The sequence below is a fragment of the Dermochelys coriacea genome, chromosome 7, assembly GCF_009764565.3.
Source record: "Dermochelys coriacea isolate rDerCor1 chromosome 7, rDerCor1.pri.v4, whole genome shotgun sequence".
Classification (NCBI taxonomy): Eukaryota; Metazoa; Chordata; order Testudines; family Dermochelyidae; genus Dermochelys; species Dermochelys coriacea.
This window is the reverse complement of record NC_050074.1, coordinates 75,775,664-75,799,421: the sequence shown is the minus strand read 5'-3', so window position 1 is coordinate 75,799,421 and position 23,758 is coordinate 75,775,664. Positions and strand designations below refer to the sequence as shown.

Sequence of the window (23,758 nt, the reverse complement as noted above, 5' to 3'; positions counted from 1 at the left end):
TGAACTTCCTGCAACGCTTGTCTCGGTTCCCGTGGCAGACGGCTCCATTGAGCGGGACGCAGTTGAGCCGGGCGTGGTGGATGAACCGCCAGTTGACGAAATGGGTGAAGCTGTCCCCGGCGAGGAAGTGGTTGCTGGCATCCCACTTGCTGGTAAGTTCGAAGACTTTACCCTGGTCTGGTTTATGCTTTAGGGTTTCCATGTACAACGAGTGGATGGCTGCCTTCAGGGTCCTCTCCAGCATGCCCCCGGCGCTCGGGGTGACGATGGTGTTGTCGTCAGACCTCATCTGCGGCACCAGGACTCCCAGCTCCTGGCACTCCTTGCACCACTCCCAGCAGCAGTCGATGCGCTTCCCCAGGCGACGCGTGGCATTGCGAGCGCGGGATCACAGTGAAGCGATGTCGCCACCGTCCCATCCAAATTTGCCATCCAGAGAACCACTCAGGAATCTGGCGGTGTCTTGGTTGGAGGGGGCACTGCTGATCCGCTTCTTTGTTGCGTCATGGAGGGCGTTTGCTGCAATGTTCCTTACCATGGCGTCGGGACACGTCAGCAGACGGAAGGCGTGGGTGATCACCGCGATGTCACACAGGTCACCCATGCAGGGGACACTGGCACCGCCATGCCTGTGGGCGATATAGACCTGTTTGTTGCTGGCTCTCTGGGGAAGGAACAGCCACTTCTTCACCAGCTGCCGGACGATCTTGTCTGCCTTGCTGAGGGATACCTTCGCCACGGCGGATCCTCTTAGGACGAAAGAGATGCGGGGGATCAGGAAGGTGTTCAGGGCGTTTATCTTCTGCCACGGTGCTAGCAGGGAGGCGTCGATCTTGGCGGCATCCTGTAAGATCTCTTGGATGGTGTCCTTGGGTGTCTGTCGGACACAGAAACCCGTCGGTGTGCCGAGGTGCCAGTACGCCTGCCCCTCTGCCAGGGGGATGATGGGCTCGCCCTGGATCTGGAACCCTGTCGCCTGCACTGAGTCCCTTTTGCTGCCGTCAATGTGGAGAGATGTGCACTTCTTTGCATTGAAGCGGAGCCCCATCCAATCAGCAGCTCGACCGGTGGCATCTAGCATATGTTGGAGGTTCTCTGAGTCGACTGCGGTCAGGACCAGGTCATCCGCGTAAGCCAGGATGCTCACCCTCTTGCCGTGGAGGTTGAAGCCATCTGTGTCGTTGGAGATCGCACGCAGCAATGGCTCCATGGCGAGGTTAAAGATGATGGGGCTGAGGGGACAGCCCTGCTTAACTCTGCTCCAGATCGGGACTCAGGTTGAGATCCAGTATGGGCCAGAATCTTCCTGTCTTTTTGATTATCAGGAAGTGCATGGCATAAAACACTGTCTCTGTTTCACAGAGTAGTGGCCCATGCTCTCCTGTGTGTGGAAGGGTTGATACAGAATGCTTTAGTGGGGACAGCAAGGCTGCTTTATTGAACATTTTAGGGGAAGCCTAAGTTTATTCTGATGCAGGTAGTAGGTTTGCTGAGTCCTTATGCTTTTGGTGGTTGAAGCTGATTCAAAGGAAGAATGGACTTGTGGGTAAGGCAATGGGCAGGGAATCAGGAAATTTGTGACTTTGCTAAATGATAGTCTCTCTTGCTTCATTTTTCCCATTTACACCATGGGGATAATCATGCTTCTGAGATGTTATGAGGTTGAATGTATTAATAGTTCAGAGGCACTCAAACTATGCCAATAAGTGTTATAGAAGTGCTTCAAGTGGGTTTGTTTTTCTGAAGAACTCTGGGCTGGCCTCATACCAGAATTACTGGCATTTTCAGGGACTGTTTTCAGGAGAACCTGGAGCATAGGTGCTGGAACTAGGAGTGCACCACACCCCCTGGCTTGAAGTGGTTTCCTTATATACAGGGTTTACAGTTTGGTTCAATAGCTCTCAGCATGTCCACTGTAAAAATAGTTCCAGCATCCCTAGCTGGAGGCATTCCCAATAGCTGGACTGACAGCTGCAAACAGCTCTGACATCCTTGTGCAGTGTGCACAAGTTCTAGGCAGAGATTGCAGCAACTATGCTCATCAATTATAAAGATGTTTTTCTTCTCCATGGACACCCCTCAAAGCTTCTGAGCAGTCTTTCTTCTTCTCAAGGGAATGAGGAATCTGACATGCAGAAAAATAAGATGCTAAGAATGAGACACTTTGGTATTCCAAAACCACAGATAAAACTGAAGCAATGCATATGAACAAATGAATAAATGGAGCCCCGCCAGTGGGTCAGCATGGCGGGCCCCGCTTGTACCAGGTACATGTGCTGAGAGAAGGCTAAGAGCACCGTCGCTTACAAGCCCCCAACACGTACACACTGGGCCTCCTCATCCCGCACCCGGAGGTGGCCCGGCGCGGGAGCTGGGGAGGGTCTTCCGAACTACCATCGGGATACGGGGGTCGAGGGTGTCATATGCAGACAGTATCCGCCCGCACCCCATGGGGAGGCCCGGCTTGGCCACACGCTCCTTCTCCCAGCGCAGGTTTGAGTCCGGACGGGCGGGAAAAGCCGTTGAGAGAAACCGAACAGGGGAGAGGACGGCTCGCGCGCGCGGGGCAAGGGAGTAAGACGGAGTAGGACGGGCGCGCGCACGCTGCTTCCGGCAGGGGCGGCGCGTGCGCCGTAGGAGGCGCTTACCTCATGGTCAGCTGTCAGCCCCGGCGTCGGAGCTGGCCTGATTTCCGGGGGTGGGGCCAGAGCGCGAAGGACGCTGCCCGGAGCCCGGCCCATCCCACCCCTTAGCTGCCAGGCGCCGCCGGCTGCCGGCATTCATCCGAGACCGCGGGACGCGGAGACCGGGCCCCGCGAGAGGAGACCGCACAGACCCTCCGACTCCATTCCCTATGGTGAGTGCGGCGGGGGGGCGAGTGCGGCAAGACCCCTCCCCCCCCCATGCCGGGAGTACCGCGGGGGCTGCAGCCCTCCCCTGGGCTGCGGGGTTGGAGGTCCCTTCCCCACCCCTTGGCCGGGCGTCTTGCTGTAGATGCAGCCATCCCATCTCGTGGTGCCTGGGTGGCTTGGGGCTTGGCTGTGATTTGCTGGCTGTGCAGGGGATGCTGCAGCATCACCAGGCTCCTAGGCCAAGGGGATGTGTCATGAAAAACATGAGCCGCCCGGGGAGGAGGGAGGCTCTCCCGGCATGATACGCTAATAACAGGGTGCCGCCTTAACCTTTTGTCTTGTCTGAATGTCGCTTGCAGCAGCAGCTGAGGTCTTCGCAGCGTTCACTGCTGTGCTACCCGTGCCAGAGGTGTGGCCGTCGGGGGCTGCAGGGCTCTACACCAGGGTCGCCATGCCTGTGTGGGGCATTCTTTGGGGGCAACTGAAGCAGGATGATGAGTTAAAAGTAGTCTTGAGTGATACACTGCTGCAATCACCTCTTCTCTATTTTAAACATGACTTTTTCCTGTTGCTAACACCCACAGAAACAATAGGGGAAACCGCTAGTTAAGGCCCTGCTGAAGGAAAAGAATCTGTGCAAAGTGGGAGTCTGTGAGTTTGCCTGTGAGGAGCCCTTTGGAGGGTTGGGGTCTAACATGGGAAATGCACATGCCTGAAGTAAACAACCTGAAAAAATAGATAATCTTTTTCTCTGCCTTTTAGTTTTACTCTAGGGGTTGTTTGTAACAATAACAGGAAAATGGTTTTTGGAAAGAAAGAAATTCACATTCCATTAATGAGGATAAGACCTTGCCTGTATCGCCCATTGCTTTTTGTAACTTCGTATTCAATGAACTTAGGCAACATCAAACCCTGACCTTAACTTGGAGCAGCTCAAGCTCTGTCTTCAAACTGAGGGCTTGTCTACACTACAAAATTAGGTTGAACTTCAGGTTCTGTGGTAATTAAAACAGCCGTTGTATCCATATTGCCCTCCTTCTGCTGGTAGTGTGCGTCTTTACCAGGAGCATTTGCACTGACTGAAGTGAGGCATTGTGAGGTACTGACAGCAGGAGTCTGGGGCACTGACCGCTCCGGCTGTGAGCCAGGCAGGGGCTCAATTTGACATCAGGGAACTTACCTGCAGTGAAATTGACATTCCTGTCAGGTTCACAGCTGCTATTATTTCACATTTCTTCTCCAATTCCTGCTTGAAATAAAAGCAGCTGTGAAACTGACAAGAATGTCAGTTTCACTGCAGGTAGGCTCCCTGCTGTGAAATTGAGCCCTGTGCTGGGCTAATGGCTTGGGCCGTCAGATTTACGGCAGGGGTGGGGGGCACTCCCACCGGGAGCCTTGCTGCTGGTCTGATAGCCTGGAGACCTGCTGCAGCCTCATGGGGAGGAGGGGAGAAGGAGAGCTCAGCTGCCTCCCAGTGAGGGATTTGGTGGGGGAAGGAGAGCCCAGCCTGGGCGGTGATTGGGCTTAGGTTCTCCTTCTGCCCCCACCAATTCCTCACCATGAGTTGGCGGCAGGGCTCCGGACTGCCAGCAGGTGATGTGAGTAATGCAGTGTCTACACAGACATACTCACCCTAATTACACTGACCTAAGTGCTACACCTTTTGCAGAGGTGGATTTATTAGGTCAATGTATTGGGCAGCTTACAGTGGTGGGAACACCATTCTAGTGTAGATACTGACATAGTTAGGTCTCTGTAAGCTGCCTTATGTTGACCTTACTCCATAGCATAGACCAGGCCAAAGATTGCAGAACTGAATGGGAACAATGCTGTGGCAGGATACTAGTGTCCAACACAGACATGAAGTAAAGACGGGAAGACTAAAATATCATGACAGATATGTGGACCTACATCACTATGTAAAATTTATATTTAACACTTAACAAACAACATTTTCTCATCTCTTCCCATAATGAGAGAACTAAAAATATTTTACTTGTTGTCTACAATGGGTAAAAAAAAAACCCCAGAAACCTGTCAGTGGGCAAGTAGAATATTAGAAGGTTGCTCGTCATAGAAAAGGGAGTGGAACTTAGTCTTCGAAGCTGCAATTAGTTTATTTTGTAAAAGGTTTTTTGTTTGTTTTTTGAAAACAAAAGCTGAACTCGGTGGTTAATTCACCAGCTTCAAATTGTCAGGGGTTGAAAAGAGTGCATTTGACGTATGGTTTATTATTTAACTTGGCCTCAAGCGTGTTTTTGTGGGAAGACTCCTGTTGAAGGCGTTGAATCTATATGCCATCATAGAGGTCCACTTGCATGGGTCAGTTTGTTGGATTGGTGCCTTAGCTCTTAACACGTATTGCATGTTGTGTGTGAGCCTGGAGTGGTAAAATGCTGCTGCTGCTGCTGCTACTACTACTACTAATTCTGGTACAAAATGTAAGCTTTTATTCTGGTGCATTTTTATAGAACCATGGAAATGTTTGTAAATTCCAATAGAAACAGTTTTTAAAAACGTTCTTCTCTAGTACTTTCTGTTCCAAAGTTCAGCATTAGGATAGTGTTTAGGAATCAAAAAGTTACTTTTATAAACAAAAATGAAACTAATAAACTCTTGAAATTGAAAGGTTTCAGAGTAGCGGCCGTGTTAGTCTGTATCTGCAAAAAGACCAGGAGTACTTGTAGCACCTTAGAGACTAACAAATTTATTTGAGCATAAGCTTTCGCTGTAGCCCACGAAAGCTTATGCTCAAATAAATTTTAGTCTCTAAGGTGCCACAAGTACTACTGGTGGTTTTTGAAATTGAAAGAAATTCAAAATGTAAACAAACAGCATACATAGTGTAATGGATTCTGTGAAGGTAGAATTGATATATTTTAAACATTGGCTAAATATTGCAAAAGTGAGTGTCTAAAGTTAGGCACCTAAATATGGATCTGTCTGGTTGTTGTTAATGTAACAACTTAAAAACGTTATTATGCTCTTTTTTTTCATCCTTTGCTCTGTCAGAGCGGCTAATGAAAATTGGTCAGTCAATTTTATTTTGTTCATAGTCAGTTTCATTGTTAGGTTCCCAGTGTTCTGGCTGCAATCATTGTAGGGTATTGTTTTGTAAATACAAATGAAAAACTACTTTGAACAAATAATGGGAATATTTTTACTTTGGAAATTTTCTATTTTTAGTCTTTATTAAACCTTGATTTTTTTTAAAAAAAGAAACTCTAAATATTTATCTAAGCGTTAGTAATGTAGTTACCATGTTTTTTCCCCCAGAAACATGACCTCAATCTGGTCAAATCACGCTTGAGTAACTTTATGCGCATGTTTAGTTCCACTAAGTGTAATGGGACTACACACGTGTGTAAGTGTTTCCAAGAATGGGGCCTAGTACTTTCAAATCTGACACTCTCCCTTTTAAATGATTAAGATGCTAGGAATTTGCCACTGACAGTGAAGAGGTAGCAGAGCTTCTGTAGAACTAGAAGCATCTTGCAAAAATCATGTCTAAATAATAATAAAAAAAAAAAATCTTGTTTGCATAAGATAGTTCATATCTCTGGAAATGATAACCTTAATTTTATTCAGTGGATACATTTATTTCGTATTCTACTGTGATACTGTCAATATGCTGAAGTGTAATCAACAGGGCTGTCTTTTTAACAAGAGAAAGGTATCCATGTTAGGTTTACATTGGGTGACTCCTTGCCAAAAGGGATGGTAAGGAGATCAAATAACTAGTGGTGCTTTCTGTAATTAGGAGGTTAAAATGCATAATTTATTTTATTTCAATTTAAATAATAAAAGGATGCCTATACAAAGCGCTGTGGGCACCCTGGCACATAATTAGTTAATAGTACAATAAAACCCCAGCAGCGTTAAAATACTCCTTTCAAAAAAGGGAATTCAGCCAGCCAACCGACAATCTTTTTCCACCCCTTCATGGTTTTGGGAAGCATATCTTCTGCCCTGTCCAAAAACCCGGTCAAACAGATATCTTTTGCAGTACACCCGTAAGGTTCCCAAATTCAAGTTATTTTGGACCAAGAGCAGTACAAGTTCCAGAATCCTGGAGCCTTTACAGAGCTTGTCCTGCCAGCGGCCTCCTGTCTTTCGCAAACAGCTTGAGCATCTCGGTTGACCATAGATGGTGGAGGGGGGAGAGAGAGAGAGAGAGAGAATGAAAAGATGCAAGCCCTCAGGTAGGTAGGTCATAGGCTATTTGGGTTTCTATAGGTCATAACCAAAACTTTAAACTCCATGGCTGCTACTCTGAAACCTTTCAGAAGACCAGTGAGCAGCCATTGCAGATCCTAGACACTCGTGTGATGCTCCCAATGAGATGCCCTGCCCAGTAAGTGAGCTGCAGGGTTTTATACCATCTTCAGGCAGTGAATGGTTTTAAGATATAGTCTCGTGTTCAGTACATCTCAGTAGTCTTGTTTGGAGGTAACAAAGGCATGGATAACTGTGTCAGGGTCCACGTCTGAACGGAAAGGTCTTAACCTCTTAGCTAGATACACATGATTGCTGGGCAGCAGCTTGGGTCTAGAATAACTCCTAGACTGAACCCTAGTAACTATTGGCAGAGGTACTCCTTCATTCAAAGGAACTGATGTTCCTTCCACTCTCTCCTCCCTGCTTTCCCAAACCCACCATCATTGCTTCAGCGAGCTCACTCTCATGTATGCCACAATCTCAACTAGACCATAGCTGAGGTGTTGAACTGCATTGTCTGAGTTGGACAAGATAGAGATGCAGTTAGATATCATTAGCACACTGAAAACACTGTATCCCATCCCTTTTTACTAACCCTCCTAACTGTCCCATATACACTCTGAACAGAGACCCTTAATACTTTCTTTAAACTCTCTCACAAAACCAAACGAATACCCTCCAGAATACTTACACAAAATAATTGTAGTAGTATCTTTGCGTGTAGTCTCTTATTAAAGATGCTTTAAATAAAGTTCTCCTGCCTTAGATCTCACAGCAAAGTAATAATCCTATATTTGATTTCACATTTGTCATGGAAATTGATTCCACAAATCAAACATGATTTCACAGTAGTGTCATACAGCACCAGCTTCTTAAAATTTTCCACTGTTGCTACCTTGAACACAGCTCCATCAGTGGTGGCTAAAGAGGGAGCACTAGAATAGATAGGCCACTGGTATTTTGACTACGCTCATTTAACTCATGTCAGCCATGATGTGTTGATTGAAAACTCTGATGGGCTGCCTTTCCAGGACTAGAACTCCTTATACAGCCACCAGTGGTGGATAACCTTTTAAGGAAAGACTAATGTAGACAAGGCCGAATATGAGGAGAGTATAATATGTGAGAAAACAGAATGGGGGATCAGTTTCTTGTATAAACTTTGGTAACTGGTAAATTTGTCATTAAAACATGAAAAACATCTAACATGTTCATGTATGAAAGCCCCTCTTCAGTATATAGTATCTAGAAATAATTGGTATAGAAAATAAAACAGTTTGGTATAGCTGATTCTCCTTAAATTAAAGTAAAATTTGAATTACAACTTAATCTTATTTAAAAAAAAAAGTAATCTGATGGCTGACACCTGGTGTAAATTTTGCCAACACTGGTTAAAGTTACACATAGGTTGTCTGTGAAAGAATAGTATCTTGTTACATTTCAGCTGTGGGTCTGTGAAGAGGATGTCTGTTTTTTGTGGCTTCATTTTCAGCAGCCAGTCATTAAATGACTTTTAAATCCCCTTTTTTAACTCTCTTGTATTTAGAGGATCTCGTTAATTGTAAGAGTTAGGAACAAATGTTCCCATTTAGGGGGATAGGATATCTTTGGAAAATACTACAGTGTGATACTTCTATGCAACAAGAAATTAAAGGCTACTTTGTGTGTTAAAAGCAGTCTAACCTACCCTCTTTTCTCCTTTCCTATACACAATTGATTGAGGTAGTGAGGAAGATGAATTGGAGCTAAGAATGTTTGACATTGAAGTGTAGTAGGTTTTTATATGTAATGCATGCAAGCACATCAAAGGCAAACTTCTTTTACAGATATGAGACATGAACATGTGAGTTCCCACAATAATATTTTATGAAGAGAAAACTGCCCAACATTTTCAATGATGGCCTAAAGTTAGGGTCCTAAAGCTATATTTAGACACTCGCATTAGATGAGTGAGGTCAGTGGGAGCTGTTGGGTGCTCAGCACTCCAGAAAATCTGGCCACACAGATATCTAAATAGATTTAGAAGCTTAACTTTGGGCTCCTGTCTTTGAAATATTGCCATACTTTTTATGAGCTTCTGTGGTGCCATATTTTCTATTCAACTTTATACTCGGTGGTTGGTTATCTGACCTGTTGGAAACATTCTATGCTCATCCTATCCTTTATCTGTATTTAAACAAATTAAATGAAATAGTTAAGGTTTGGTGGGGAGAATGGAACTTTCATGGGTTGGAGAGCTATCCTATTTTATGTGGCCTGATCTTCAACTTCAGTGACTTTGAGCTAAACTGGGTGATAGAGGGGCTAATTGAGTTACTGTAGAGAATGTCATACCATTATGTGAAATGTGTTAGAATAATTTGTATGCTTTTGTGTTTAAATATTGCTTTGCTGAGAAACAATACAGAAACTATACCCATAGTAGGAGTTCAGGCTGGAATATCGCTTTAAGTAAAGCCCTGGCACTTTGTACACTACCCAGTATAGCCTTTGATATAAATTTAAGTTTAAATTATATAATAAAAAAGATGGCTGTCCAATAATTAGATGCTCCAAAACATCATAATAACACATTAAAACCCCAGCAGCATTCAAATAATCATTTAAGTGGGAACTCAGCCATCCAGCCTACAGAAACTCCTTTCTATCCCTCATGCTTCTGGGAAGCATGCACAAAAATCTATCTGATGTTGCTTGCAATATGCCTGGAAGGTCACCAGATTGACTATATCAGACCTAGGTCGGGAAGCAGGTTCCAGAGTCTGAGCCCGCACGGAGAATCATGGAAATGTAGGGCTAGAAGGAACCTCAAGAGATCATCTGTCTCCTCTCTTTTTATAATGAGGAGAATCCAGCTTGAGTATCTCTGCTGAATCAACTGTGGCAGTATAGCATGGAGACAGGTGATCCCTTGGGTCAAACTGTCTCGGGCTGTTTGGGGCTTTATTGGCATAACCAACACCGTAAAATCCACCTATAGAACAGCAGATAGCCAGTGCAGATCCTGGAGCTCTGGTTTCATATGCTCCCAGCAAGGTGCACCACTTACTAAGAGAACTGCTGCATTCTGCCTCAGCTTCAGTCTCAGAATGATTTTAAGATGTAGCCCCGTGGAGAGCACATTGCATTAGTCTAATCTTGAGGTAACAAGATCATGGATAATGGTGGCATGGATTAAATCTGAAAGGAAAGGTTGCAACTTCCTAGTCAGACACAGGTAGTTAAAAGCTGAATGGGCTACTGCTGTAATATGAACTTGAACAGCTGCTGGAGGGTTAAAGTCACTCATAAATTGATAATTAATGTTAGATTTATTCCCTCCATTCAAAGGGACTGATATTACCTGTGCCATTATCTCTGTCTGCTCCCCTCAAATCACCTAACCAACATAAGATTGACCAAAGTGTTAGGTGAGAATGTGTTTTGTGATAGTCATTAGTTTGAAATGTATGCATCCAAAACTTTTGGTGGTTGGTGAATATTTTCTTAGTTGCATGCAGTGCTGTGCTAAACTGAATTTAAAGATTTCAGAAGGCTGCTTTATGTAAGGACACAATGTTGTGACTTTGGCTGCAAATCAGTTGAATAGTTTCTGTATCTTTACGGTATTTACGGAACCACAGCTGGGCTGAAGTTTGGCATGCACCTTAAAATTTAGATGTATTATAGGATTCAGAAATGGAAGTGTTGCATGCCATTTCTCTCCAGACTTTAAATTTACTAGCCAGTATTACTTTGAGCAGAACTCAAATTTTTCTTAAACCTTTCTAGATTTATTCGGTTTTCTGCAATAATTGCTGTTGGGGCTTCAGTTACTGCAAAGAAAAGGCCGTTACAAGAACTATCAAGTCTGTGTGTTTTGTGAGGGTTCAGGAATTGGTAATACAAACTGGAATTCATCAGGCATAAAAAGCTATTTTCTGAATATTCTTCTGAGATCTGCATCTGTAAACTTAGTAATCTTGTGAATACTATTTTTGTTTTGAGTTCCTTCTGTTGAGGAACTCTTTTACCTTGTTACTTAATCTGAGAGATTAAATATGCTGAGCATTTAAGAGAAATTTTTGTTAAAACCAGTGTAGCAAGCAGGAGATGGATCCTACAATAAGACTAGGTATATGGTAACTTTCTATTAATTATCACGTCTTTGCTCTGAAGGTAATATCTGGCAACTGATTCATTTTTATAGTCTGTGTTATCACAGCATTGTGTAATCTGGTATGACTGTGTGATGTAGTACAGTCTGAGTCAAACGCATACAGGAGAACCTCAGAATTACAAACACCTTGTGAATGGACGTTGCTCGTAACTCTAAAATGTTTAACTCTGAACAAAACGTTACGGTTCTTTCAAAAGTTTACAACTGAACATTGACTTAATACAGCTTTGAAACTTTACTATGCGGAAGAAAAATGCTGCTTTCCCTTTATTTTTTTTAGTAGTTTGTTTAACGCAGTTCTGTACTGTTTTTGTTTTTGGGTCTCTGCTGCTGCCTGATTGTGTACTTCTGGTTCAAAATGAGGGGTGTGGTTGACTGGTGTGTTCATAACTCTGAAGTTCTATGGTATTTGTCTTCATAGGATGCTTACTGGCTAATAGTTAACTTTTTATTTTATTGTATGTCAGAATTTGTCTCTTAGTAATTATATTCTTACACTTAAATTGGACATCTGTTGCTCAAACTTAATTTGGAAAATAAGTCCAGATACTGGATACAAATTAGAAACCTCTGGGTACTCTCAATGTCATTGGTATTCCAAGCATCTGGTGAATCAATATGCATATCACTGCTGAGCTATTAATTTTTTATCTTTTTTTTTTTTAATTCAGTAGTCAAAGCAGGACAAACTCTTTGTAATAATCTGAAGTCTAGTGTCTGAAGCTATCTAAGTTACTGTTCTCAGACAGACTTTCTGATATTTTTATTGGGCTATACCTTTCTGCAATGGTGGAATATCCTGAATCCTCTTCAACTTTTTTCTTTTAATTTACCACCATGAAGGCAGTCTGAATTTTTTGTTTATATCATTTTGTAAGACAAATCAACACATGGCTTCTGAGTGGGAATTGATGCTGACAAGTTTCTTATAGTTAATTAATAGAAAATGTGCCTGACAGTACAGTGTTTTTTTTCTCACGAATCTTGTGTAATGTGAATTGATTTTGGCAATGTCAGTTACTTGTCACCAAGTCCACTTTTTAATACAACAGTGTTCAATTAAACATCTTGAATTAAACTTGTTAGCTTTAGCCTCTTTTAATTTTAATCCACTGTTCTATTATAGTGCTGAAAAGCTTAAGGTGAATATATGAAAGGAAATAGAATATGTTGAAAAGTGAAGCACAAGGCACTGGATATTTAAGGTTCATAGATTCATAGATACTAAGGTCAGAAGGGACCATTCTGATCATCTAGTCCGACCTCCTGCACAGCGCAGGCCACAGAATCTCACCCACCCACTCCTACGAAAAACCTCACCTATGTCTGAGCTATTGAAGTCCTCATATCGTGGTTTAAAGACTTCAAGGAGCAGAGAAGCCTCCCTCAAGTGACTCATGCCCCATTCTACAGAAGAAGGCGAAAAACCTCCAGTGCCTCTCCAATCTGCCCTGGAGGAAAATTCCTTCCCGACCCCAAATATGGTGATCAGCTAAACCCTGAGCATATGGGCAAGATTCACCAGCCAGATACCCAGGAAAGAATTTTCTGTAGTAACTCAGATCCCATCCATCTAATATCCCATCTAAGGGGATTAGTCCTATTTACCCTGAATATTTAAAGATCAATTACTTACCAAAATCCCATTATCCCATCATCCCATCTCCTCCATAAACTTATCGAGTAGAATCTTAAAGCCAGATAGATCTTTTGCCCCCACTGCTTCCCTTGGAAGGCTATTCCAAAACTTCACTCCTCTGATGGTTAAAAACCTTCGTCTGATTTCAAGTCTAAACTTCCTGGTGGCCAGTTTATACCCATTTGTTCTTGTGTCCACATTGGTGCTGAGCTGAAATAATTCCTCTCTCTCTCTCCTGTATTTATCCCTCTGATATATTTATAGAGAACAATCCTATCTCCCCTCAACCTTCTTTTAGTTAGGCTAAACAAGCCAAGCTCCTTAAGTCTCCTTTCATAAGACAAGTTTTCCATTCCTCGGATCATCCTAGTAGCCCTTCTCTGTACCTGCTCCAGTTTGAATTCATCCTTTTTAAACATGGGAGACCAGAACTGCACACAGTATTCTAGGTGAGGTCTCACCAGTGCCTTGTATAACGGTACTAAAACCTCCTTATCCCTACTGGAAATGCCTCTCCTGATGCATCCCAAAACCGCATTAGCTTTTTTCACAGCCATATCCATTGGCAGCTCATAGTCATCCTATAATCAACCAATACTCCAAGGTCCTTCTCCTCTTCCGTTACTTCTAGTTGATGCGTCCCCAACTTGTAACTAAAATTCTTGTAATTAATCCCTAAATGCATAACCTTACACTTCTCACTATTAAATTTCATCCTATTAGTATTACTCCAGGTTACAAGGTCATCCAGATCCTCCTGTATAATATCCCGATCCTTCTCTGAATTGGCAATACCTCCCAGCTTTGTATCATCTGCAAACTTTATTAGCACGCTCCCACTTTTTGTGCCAAGGTCAGTAATAAAAAGATTAAATAATATTGGTCCCAAAACCGATCCCTGAGGAACTCCACTGGTAACCTCCCTCCAACCTGGCAGTTCTCCTTTCAGTAGGACCCGTTGCAGTCTCCCCTTTAACCAATTCCTTATCCACCTTTTGATGTTCATATTGATCCCCATCTTCTCCAATTTAACTAATAATTCCCCATGTGGCACGGTATCAAATGCCTTACTGAAATCTAGGTAAATTAGATCCACTGCATACATACATAATACAGTTAACCATTAAGATGCTTGAAAAATTATCAAAAAGAATTGCCTAACCGTATGAAGCTTGCAGAGCCTGTGTTCCTGCTTATCTTGTTGCATGCCTTTTAAAAAAACTTTGTAAATGAGTGGATATACTCAAAATAAAATACAAGAAAATATTGGTTATTTCTTGTTCACACACAGTATTCCCATTCCACACATTTTTTCTGTGCTATGGCAGGCTAGAAGGGAGGACCTCACTTGTGAGTCAGGAGAAATACTTGGTGTCAGCCCCTTCTTTTGTGAGAACACAGTTTAATTCTGCCTCTGCTGGTCTACAAATTTCCTGCTCTCTCAGTGAGCACAGAAATACTTTAAACTTATGTCACTTTCAGCTCTCCTCCCTATCTTTCCTTCCTAAGAAATTTTGTCCACTGTGATTCAGTGGGAGGTTATAGATTTTTTTTATATTTTCCTATTGCGTACAACCAGTTAGGACTCGGAGGGGTCTCTATCTGTGTGAAGTAACTCAACATTGCCATAGTCTCCCAAAATGATGGATTTATACATTTTATATAAAGACATGACAGACTGATTGGTCACAGCAATATTTGTATTCTCACAGTTCTTCTGTGTTAGAAATGCAAAATGGAGACTTGTCTTGGCAATCATACTTTGCCCAATATCTTTGTGATATGAAATTAATTCTGGAATTGCCATCTTTGGCAGCAGTCCATTCATGTATGAACCACCCTGATGATACTTCAGATTATATAAACTTATTTGTCTCTTGGGATGACTCTCTGGCTTAAATCAGATCTGCTGGTGAGGACTTAATTCTTGGGGTGTGATTTTGGTAAAGTAAGGCTAGTTATGGTTGTACAAGATTTCCCTTTACTTCCATAAATGTGGAACAAAGCTTATCTGTAAATAGGCAGCCCATGCAAGGCGTCGATTAGCGAGTGTATGTGTAGGTCTCGCATTGTGAAGGAACTCCACAAATCCTCCCTTGGCTTACTTGTGCATCATTCCTAGTGATCAACTTTAATCATAGACAGTTAATGCTCAGTTTTCTGCATGTGTAGGGAATTTCTTCTAACCCCATACCTGTTAATTTCAGGTTTGATATCCATTTTCAATGGACTTCTTACCAAAAGATATTGCGATCCTTATACCTGACACATTCAGTGATTAAACTGCTTGGATTAGCATTGATTGCCTTATGTCTCATGACACATGGTTGTGGTCACACATCTGTACGCTACTGCACTGAGAATAATGTTCAGTTGGCTTATTGAATCTTAACGAAGCCCGACTATTGACTTATCCAAGAATCCTCATCTGGAACAGGCTTCATCTGTAGGAACATCCTAACTTTGTCTATTTAGGTATGGCCGAATCTCTTTAAAAATTCTTCCATAATAACAAGATGTTATGCTTACCTACCATAATCATTAGGTTACTTACCAGCTCAAAATATAGTAACATATGAGTAATCTGACATTTGTTTAAAGCATTATTATGTGGATACCATCCTTAGGTTTTTTTTAGTTAATGTTCTCACTGAGACCAGACTCTCTCATTTTACAACTTGGTTAAAAAGCAATTCTAGACTGAAAGATGACTATAGATCTTAAAACACTTTGAGATCCATGATCAATCTCAGTAGAGCCTTATCAGTGTGCCCACTTTTCAATTAAAATGTCATTTCTAACTGTCTTCTTTGCATACATAACCTGGATTTTGAAGCAAACTGATCTTGTTTTGTGCATGTCCATCATTAATAAAGATTTTGCTGGCTGAACTTGGCTATCAGTGATCACTGAACAATCTTGTTGACTTCAGTGGGCTTGCAGAAGTATAACTGACTGACTGGAATTTAGAAAACAATTTTGGTGATACAAAGTAGCAATGGAATTCTCTCAGGCATTGCAGCATGAACAGGACTACAACAGTAAACTTGCTTAATCTCCACAGATGGCACCGAATACACATTAGAAGTAGAGCTATTGTGCTTTTATTATAGTTGTTCTTCACAAACGTACTTTAAGGCTGGTATGATGCCTTCATAACAAGTAGGCCTTCCATGGACAGCTTCTAGAAATATGAACACTGCTTAAGTCCATTATTTGGTTATTAAAAACCTGTGCTCAATAGTTATTGTATTGTGATCCTTGTAGAGCTTATTGTTAGGAACGTCCTCAAAATCTTGAAGAGTAGTAATGTATTAATAGTGGATCTTGAGGGAAAGAAATAACATATTTGTCTTTTTTTTTTTAAGGTATGAAATTTTAATATTCTCACTCATGCGCTCACCTTTCTTGTAGAGTAGGATTCATGCTGACTCTTGTAAATATTTTTCCTGCTCTCAAAGGTAGTAGCAGTGAAAGGGACTGTTATATTTGCCCTTGTGTTTTGGAGGTGGAATGTATAAGAGGAACATCTTTCAAAACCTCATTGCTTTGGGAGCCCCCGTTTGGGTCTTGTGCTTGTTAGGACAACATCCAGACACGTGAATCTAATACGTTTTTGTGAAAATTATTGCAGGTAATTTTTCTTAGTGATGGCCTGAAGAGTAGGTAGGAAAGACTTGGGGTGGAGTATGGTATCTTTATTTAAACAAACAAACAAAAATCAAGAAATGGAGATATTTAGGATTTGTTACAGAAGCCTTCCAACTTCTTGGAGAGCTTTTAAATACATTTGTTTAACATTTCCAGACTTTTGGTTGTGTTGCCGACTAATAAATATATTATTTCTCAACTTTGATGTTTTTAAACCTGGGCTCCATTTGCTAATACCAAAATATGTTGCATTCTACAAATCAACAGTTAAAATAGGTGAACAGAAATCCTATTCTGAATGTTTCCTTGATTTTTTTAAATGTAAAAAAAAAAATTGGAAGCAAACCATAACCAATCTTCAATAAAAGTTTCTTTAATGAGACTAGGCAATGTCATTTCTTTATCTGGTGGAGGAGAGTCAGAGGTGAATGTACAAAGTGCATGTCGTTCAGTCTCAAATTACCATCTTCATCTGTTAGTGCTGCACAGTGAACTCCAAAACTGTTTTGTACAGGCTTTTTTTATTTCTCTTAGCTGTGAAACATTACTATATCCTGACTTCTGTTGAAAATTTCAATCCCATTCACTTCTTGAATGCATCATTTATAATCCTGTGTTGGAAAGGAGGCTTGTTGGATGCACTGTCGTACCTAAATTCCCTAGTCTTATACAGTTCAATTATTTATGTCTCTCAATTTTTTATGCATCTATAAAAAGCATTCTGGCTCTGAGAACATAATGCTGCTATATCAGTCCTGAGAAGAGAGGAGAATGGGAAGAGTCAAAAGAAGGATGTGCTATTCTCTTCTCCCGACACACACTTGTTTCAGCAATACCCTGAGATCATCTTTTCATAACCTGTTAGTTACAATGACCAAAAGTCCATGGTCAATTCTGACTTTAGTTTCTTGCATATTGCTGCAATTACCTCCAGATTCTTCTCCCCCCCCCCCCCCGCATTTAGAAAAAAATCTATATACTCTGGCAGCATCTTTAGGCTGATTATTGAATTGCTAATTAAGCTTATGCACAGCTGCTGAGCCAGGGACACTTTAGTTTATGAAGTATTAAAAGTACTGTTTCACTTAAAATATCACTTACAAAAATGAAGTAAAAAGAAAAGGAGTACCCGTGGCACCTTAGAGACTAACAAATTTATTAGAGCATAAGCTTTCGTGAGCTACAGCTCACTTCATCGGATGCACGAAAGCTTATGCTCTAATAAATTTGTTAGTCTCTAAGGTGCCACGGGTACTCCTTTTCTTTTTGCGAATACAGACTAACACGGCTGCTACTCTGAAAAATGAAGTAGTTAGCCTTTTCCCTGATTGTTAATGAATGCATAGTATGTACGGTAAGATAGTTAAATCTTGAGTACATTAAATTCAGAATTTATTTACTTTTAATGTGACCTACATTTTATTATCTGGGCCGTGGTAACTGGAAACTACAGTAAATGACATGGCTCGAGATTAATTTAACTGATTTGTCCTTCATTTCCATGATGGAGGCAGCAAAAACAGTAACAGGACACCTACTCTGACCATCCAGTATTCCATATCTATTATTTATTGTTCGTAATGCTAATTTGAATAGTTATAATGGTAATCCTGTCTACCTGCGCCATCTATTCTGTAAATACAAGATGAAGGTGATGTGTACCCCAGACTTTGACATGTCGTGATGGTCTTAATTTGTTAATAAGTAACTTTAAGCTTTTCATTGTTTTACTGTTCCTGTTCCCTACGTCTACATCTTGTCACAATCTTTTAAACAAAGGTAACTTCAAGTCTGTGAGTGGTTCTCAGAACTGTGAGTCACCCCGTTACCTCCTGCCTCCAATGAGAGGGAGTCTCTCTTGTGGTAGCTGCGTGTCAGCTTCTTGGCACCTGTCAGCCGTTCAACCAGTCAGGCATTCTCCTGTGGACGTATGCCAGCCCTTCCTTCTCCAGGCAGTTTAGCAACAGATGCGCCTCAATCCCCAAGTCTCTTTGGTCATTCCCCTGGGATGTCCATCCCGTGACACTGGCTACTCACAGAATTTCCAGATCCTCTGCACCCAAAGGTGCACCGTACCCTAATTTACCAGTTTTACCTTAAACCACGCAGCACTTGTGAGCCCTTAAATAAACCTCCTTTTGTTTCATTGTATGAAACAATAAAGATTTAACTAGAAACCAGAGAGTGGTGGAAACGTGGTTACAAAACAAAGCAAAATCATAAAGCGTGAATTTTGTCTCTACATTTATCAATAGTTAACTTTATTAGATAAAGTAGATTTTTTTTTCCTCTCAAAGTTCAGTCTGTTTAGAAGATGGCTAGTTTATCAACAACTAGAATACAAATGTTCATGAAAGCATCCCGTTCCATCAGGGGTTTCCCTCAGTGAATGGATTCAGATTGCCTTTCTTTACACTGTTATACTGAAAACAGTCTTTCATGTCTATTCGGAGGCCGGATGAACCTCTGCCTTGTTGTAGAGTTTCTTTTCTTTATTTAAGAGGCTTTGATTGTTTGTCCCTCCCACCCCACAGAGTCATAGAGCCTGGGCTTTGGCACCCTCCCACCCCCAGGATCCTAGAGCCCAGGCTCCAGCTGTATAGACATACCCTGAGTCTCAGACAAACCAGCTGTTTTATAGGTAAAATGGGGTAAAAAGGATTGAAGAATTTACCTATGTCCCATATTGTTAACATTGTCTGGGAGAGGGAAGGGAAGAATATCTGGCACAGAGCGTATGAGAAACTGAAGCTGAAAAGAACTTGTTTTGGTTTTGAACTGGGGACGGGTAAGGAGTTGAGTAAGAAGAGTCCAGTTATTCTGTAGAATGGAAAACAGTCTTACAGATGATTTGCAAATGATTTTTAAAATATTAGGGTGATTGTTTTAGCTCTGCTTCCTTATCACGAAGGCCTGTAATTTCTTCTCTCCAAAAATATAAAAAAATCTTAGCTTTTAACCTTTGGACTTTCCTGCTTTTGCTGAAAGCATTTGTGGGTGAGGGATTTGCCTTGGATCTGATGTATATTTTGAATCCTACTTAGCTGAGTGGGCAGAGGTTGTTGAATCTTTAACAAATAGAAGCTTCTAAATTTTCATTGGACATTGGCATTGAATACGTTTAAATAGATATTAAAAATTTTAAGTGCACTAAATATTTTTCCTCTGTTTCTCAAATTTCAGCATCTTGTGATGTCTTGGCCATGCTCTAGAGCAGAATTTCTAATATTATAGAATTTCTAATATTAAATGAGGGTTTGGGGAACCTGTCTTCTGTTTGTTTAAAAGATAAATAAAATAAACAAAGAAATAAATAATAAAATCTTATGCGTAATGAGAAACTAAGACTTGTGCCCATTCTTGCTATTTGACTTTGCAGGCAACTCATCCACAAGTATTAACATCACACTCAGCCAATCTTAATGTTAAGTCCTGTGGAATGCTATTAAAAAATTGCACATCTCCTGAATAAAAATGAAGTAATATCAGAGATCAATAGCCAAAGAATTTTCAGGGATGTCTCCAAAACTATTAACATGCCAAAAAATTCTATATAACAGATGGCATTTGCAATGCATAGCATATGCCATCTACTATCATGTACAAAGTCACAGTATACAAGCCTTACTTACTAACAGCAATCAAAAAGTCCCAAAAGATCAGGTAGACTACAGAATTAAAATAACTTGTTGGTCGGGTTTGTGAGCTCAATACCTGTTCTTCAGAATATTGTCTTTTCTTTTTGACTCTTGTCCTCCGTTCTGGTGCAATTTTGTTGTAAACATATTCACAATTTTAAACTTTGGCTTTCACTTGGCTAAAGGGTAATGATGGCAACTCTGTACATGCTTAGTTTTACTCATTTGTGATATTACAAGTGCTGCAATTTTGAGTGACTGCTTATGTTGCTGAAAGCTCTGAAATACTGAATGAGGTGCTTGGAGTTCTTGTTACTGAACCATTGGGACCTTTGTTCAGCTTCTTGAGGGGACAACTACCTATAGGTCCGATATAATCTAAGAGGTTTTGAGAGGGAAGCCATGCGTATGGAACTAGAACGGAGAACTCAGAAAGTGTCCCTCCTTCACCAAGCCAGGCAGCGATGGCTTTGTCCCCAGTGTGGTACAAATGGCTTGTGTTTGTGTTTAATTCAGATAGAAGTCCAGAGACTAGGTGGATCAGGAAGAGTGAGGGGTATTTAACTTCCAGTTGGAGAGCACATTAGTTTTCCATGCAGTCTGGAGTCTACCAGGGAGCTGGGGCTGGTGGGTAAGGAAGAAGGAAGATTTTTGAAAACTAGTTCCTATCAGAATCTGTACTGCAGTTCTCACAAGTCAGTGTTGCCAGTTCATGTGACTTATTCATGAGTCTTTGGATATTTTAAGTTTGTTTTTTATAAAGCTCCAGATGCTGAAATCAAGTGATTGCATGAGAAATTCAGCATTCATTTTAAAATAATAGTTTTTAACCTGCTGTCATGCAGAGAAAAGCTTGAAAAGTTAAAATAAGTGTATCTTAAAGGCTTAGGAACCAGAGGCCAAATTAAAAACATGCAAAACTTATTTTTAAATCAGTCATGGTTTTTTGTGTGGCCTGCCACTGAGTTTTAACACTTGATGTTGGCAATACTGCAAATGATCCCACCCTTTTAGTAAGATAGCTACCATTAGCAAACTGTTACCAGTTGTAGTTGAAACATTTTGTTTGCTATATGTTACACAATTGACTAATGGTGGATAGAACATCTCTAGAAACTCATGAAATATGTATAGGTAAACTGTTTTTTTTCTGATGTAATTAGGCATCCAAGTGTCATGTGATCATTTATAATTTTTAGCTGTATTGTGTTCTCCTGAGTTGTTAGTTCAAGTGTAATATTTTCTTTTTCATTTCCACAGATTCAAGAAACTTTCAAGGACCAATGAACCCCATAGCTCATGGAAGAAAAAAATCATATCAGGACATCCTTGGTTTCCAAGTTACCGAAGTATGGAACAAAATCTTTGGGGAGCACCATACAGCCAATGCCAAATAGGACAGCTGTTCCCTTGTCAGGGAATTCTCATAGCAGTAGTGGCAAAAATTGCAGCAAGCACAATGGCACTGTTCGTATGTCTTCCTTTGCTTTTAGCTGGCAAAAATCAAATAAATATCAACTTGGTGATCAAAGTGGTGGTGAGTCTAACTCTGCCCAGAATTCCAATGAAAAACTAGTTGATTCTGAGAAGTATCCTCCTTCTCAAGGAGGATTTGGTAAAGATGTGCTCAGGGTGGGTTTGAACAGCACCTCTTCAGTAGCATCAAAAACAGCAAAGCAAGTCAACATGTTTGTGTCCTCTACAGAAGAATTAAACCAAAAGTCTTTGCCTGGACTGTCTAGTTCAGTGAAATTTACCAAAGGTACGTTATTTGGCAGGACTTCGTATTCTGGAATCAGTGCTCCAAAATCACATTTAAATGGGTTTTATGGAAATAGGCCATCTGTAGACTTGAAGAGGTGTAGAATTAACTCCAGTGCCACCAGAACCAGTTCAGGAGAGAGTCTGGCGCAATCCACAGACAATGCTAAATCTTTTTCCTGTGAAAAAATGGTTAGATCACAAAGTTTTTCACATTCCATTCAGAATTCTTTCCTATCTGCTGGATCCTTAACCAGATCACATTCCTTCAATAAAGCTGTAGATCTTACAAGGCCTTATCAAAAACAGCACCTGGCTATTAGAGCATCTCAGAGGTCAACTCTGTTGTCAAGAAATGCCCAACAGTTGGATGTACCCAGTGGAAATGAACCTTTAAGATATGGATTTAGCAGGCCGTACACTTCTATATCAACCTCTGGTTTAAAGAAGCCACTGCTCTCAAATGGATCTGGGGCATCGCCCTCTTTGGGGTATGGAATGGGTCGTCCTTCTTTACTGAAACCTACCAGACAGCAGTTTACTGGAAAGATCATTGTGGATGACAGCAAAGGTACAAATACTGACATGTGCATAGTGAAGGTCTCCGAGGTTACGGTAAATGTCAACGGAGCCATTGAGAAAAAAGACATAGAAAATGACAGTCGAAGAACAGAATGTGGTGAAGCCCTTCATGACAGTCTGGGGAAGCATGGCTCTAAAGTCATATGCATGAATGATGAAGTGGATGAAATATCCATATCTTCCTTGTCCTCTTCTGAGAAGAATGACCTGAGTGAAGACTTCAGCGATGACTTCATAGATCTAGAAGATTTAAACAGAACAATACAAGTGAAGCAAAAAGAAGTCCCTATTGAAGAGTTATTGAATGGAGGTGCAACACCAGTAGATCCAGTCACTTCTCTCAAGGAAGGTGAAAGGCCTCATTGTAACACCGATGAATGGCTAGATATGGATGTTTCTGGTAAATATTTTGTTGTACTCTATTTTTTAACTTATTACTCCTGAGGGCATTCTGTGTCAAAATTAAAAATTCTGCGTCAAAGAATTAAAAATTGTGCACACAATATTTTAAAATCCTGCAAGTTTTATTTGTCAATAAATAAATGCAGAGGCTCTAGCATGGCAGTAGGGAGCACAGGCCACTAGCTGTACGAAGGTGGGAGATCACCCTGCAGCCTCTCCACCCCCCTGCCCTGGGACACAGACTCAGCGGTGAGGCTGCACCTGACCTTGACACAGCACAAGGCATGGGCCTGCCCCAGAAACACCCTGGGCCCTGCCTGTCTGCGCCAGGTGCACCAGGTGTGGGGCAGGCAGGATCCAGGTGTATGAGGGGGATCCAGGTGTGGGGTGAGATGGTTCTGTGTGGGATAGTCTGGGTGCAGGCAATGCAGTTGGGTGTTTAGGTGTGTGGGGATCTGGATGCACGGAGGCTTATTGTGCGGGGTTCCAGGTGGAGGGGTAATTGGACTTTTGTAGATGCTTTGAGGTGAAAGTTGTTGGGGCTCAGCGGTGTGGGTCTGGGGGAGGGGTGTCTCAGCAGGGGGCCTGGGTGTTGGGGGGAATGGTGCTTTGTGGGTTGGGGGTCTGGGGTCAGTGGTGTGGGGTCCATGTGGGGCTCAGGGTGGTGCGCAGGGGTGGGGCTCATCAGGATCAGGGTTTGAGAGCAGGGAGCTCAATGAGGAATGGTCTGGGTTCAGAGGTGGGGTTCAGAAATAGAGGGTCTGGGTGCAGAGGGGCTCCAGATGCAGGGGTTGAGATTCTGTGGGGTTTGGGTATGGAGGGCTAGGGGAGTTCTGGGTGTATGGGGTGGAGCTTG

General features: G+C 41.8%; 1 protein-coding gene across 7 annotated transcripts in view; it reads left to right on the top strand.

The window, feature by feature from the left end:
* The first annotated feature begins 2,221 nt into the window (after positions 1 to 2,221).
* CCSER2 (coiled-coil serine rich protein 2) overlaps positions 2,222 to 23,758 on the top strand; it is a 133,370-nt gene continuing 111,833 nt past the window's right edge. For 2 of the 7 annotated variants that reach the window (XM_038411224.2, XM_038411226.2), the window contains exons 1-2: positions 2,226 to 2,857; positions 21,418 to 22,900. In XM_038411224.2, the coding sequence (XP_038267152.1) occupies positions 21,457 to 22,900 (1,444 nt within the window). In that variant the 5' untranslated portion in view covers positions 2,226 to 2,857; positions 21,418 to 21,456. Of the gene's footprint in view, positions 2,858 to 21,417; positions 22,901 to 23,758 lie in introns of all 7 variants that reach the window. The other 5 variants (XM_038411228.2, XM_038411225.2, XM_038411227.2 and 2 more) reach the window with 5 other exon arrangements.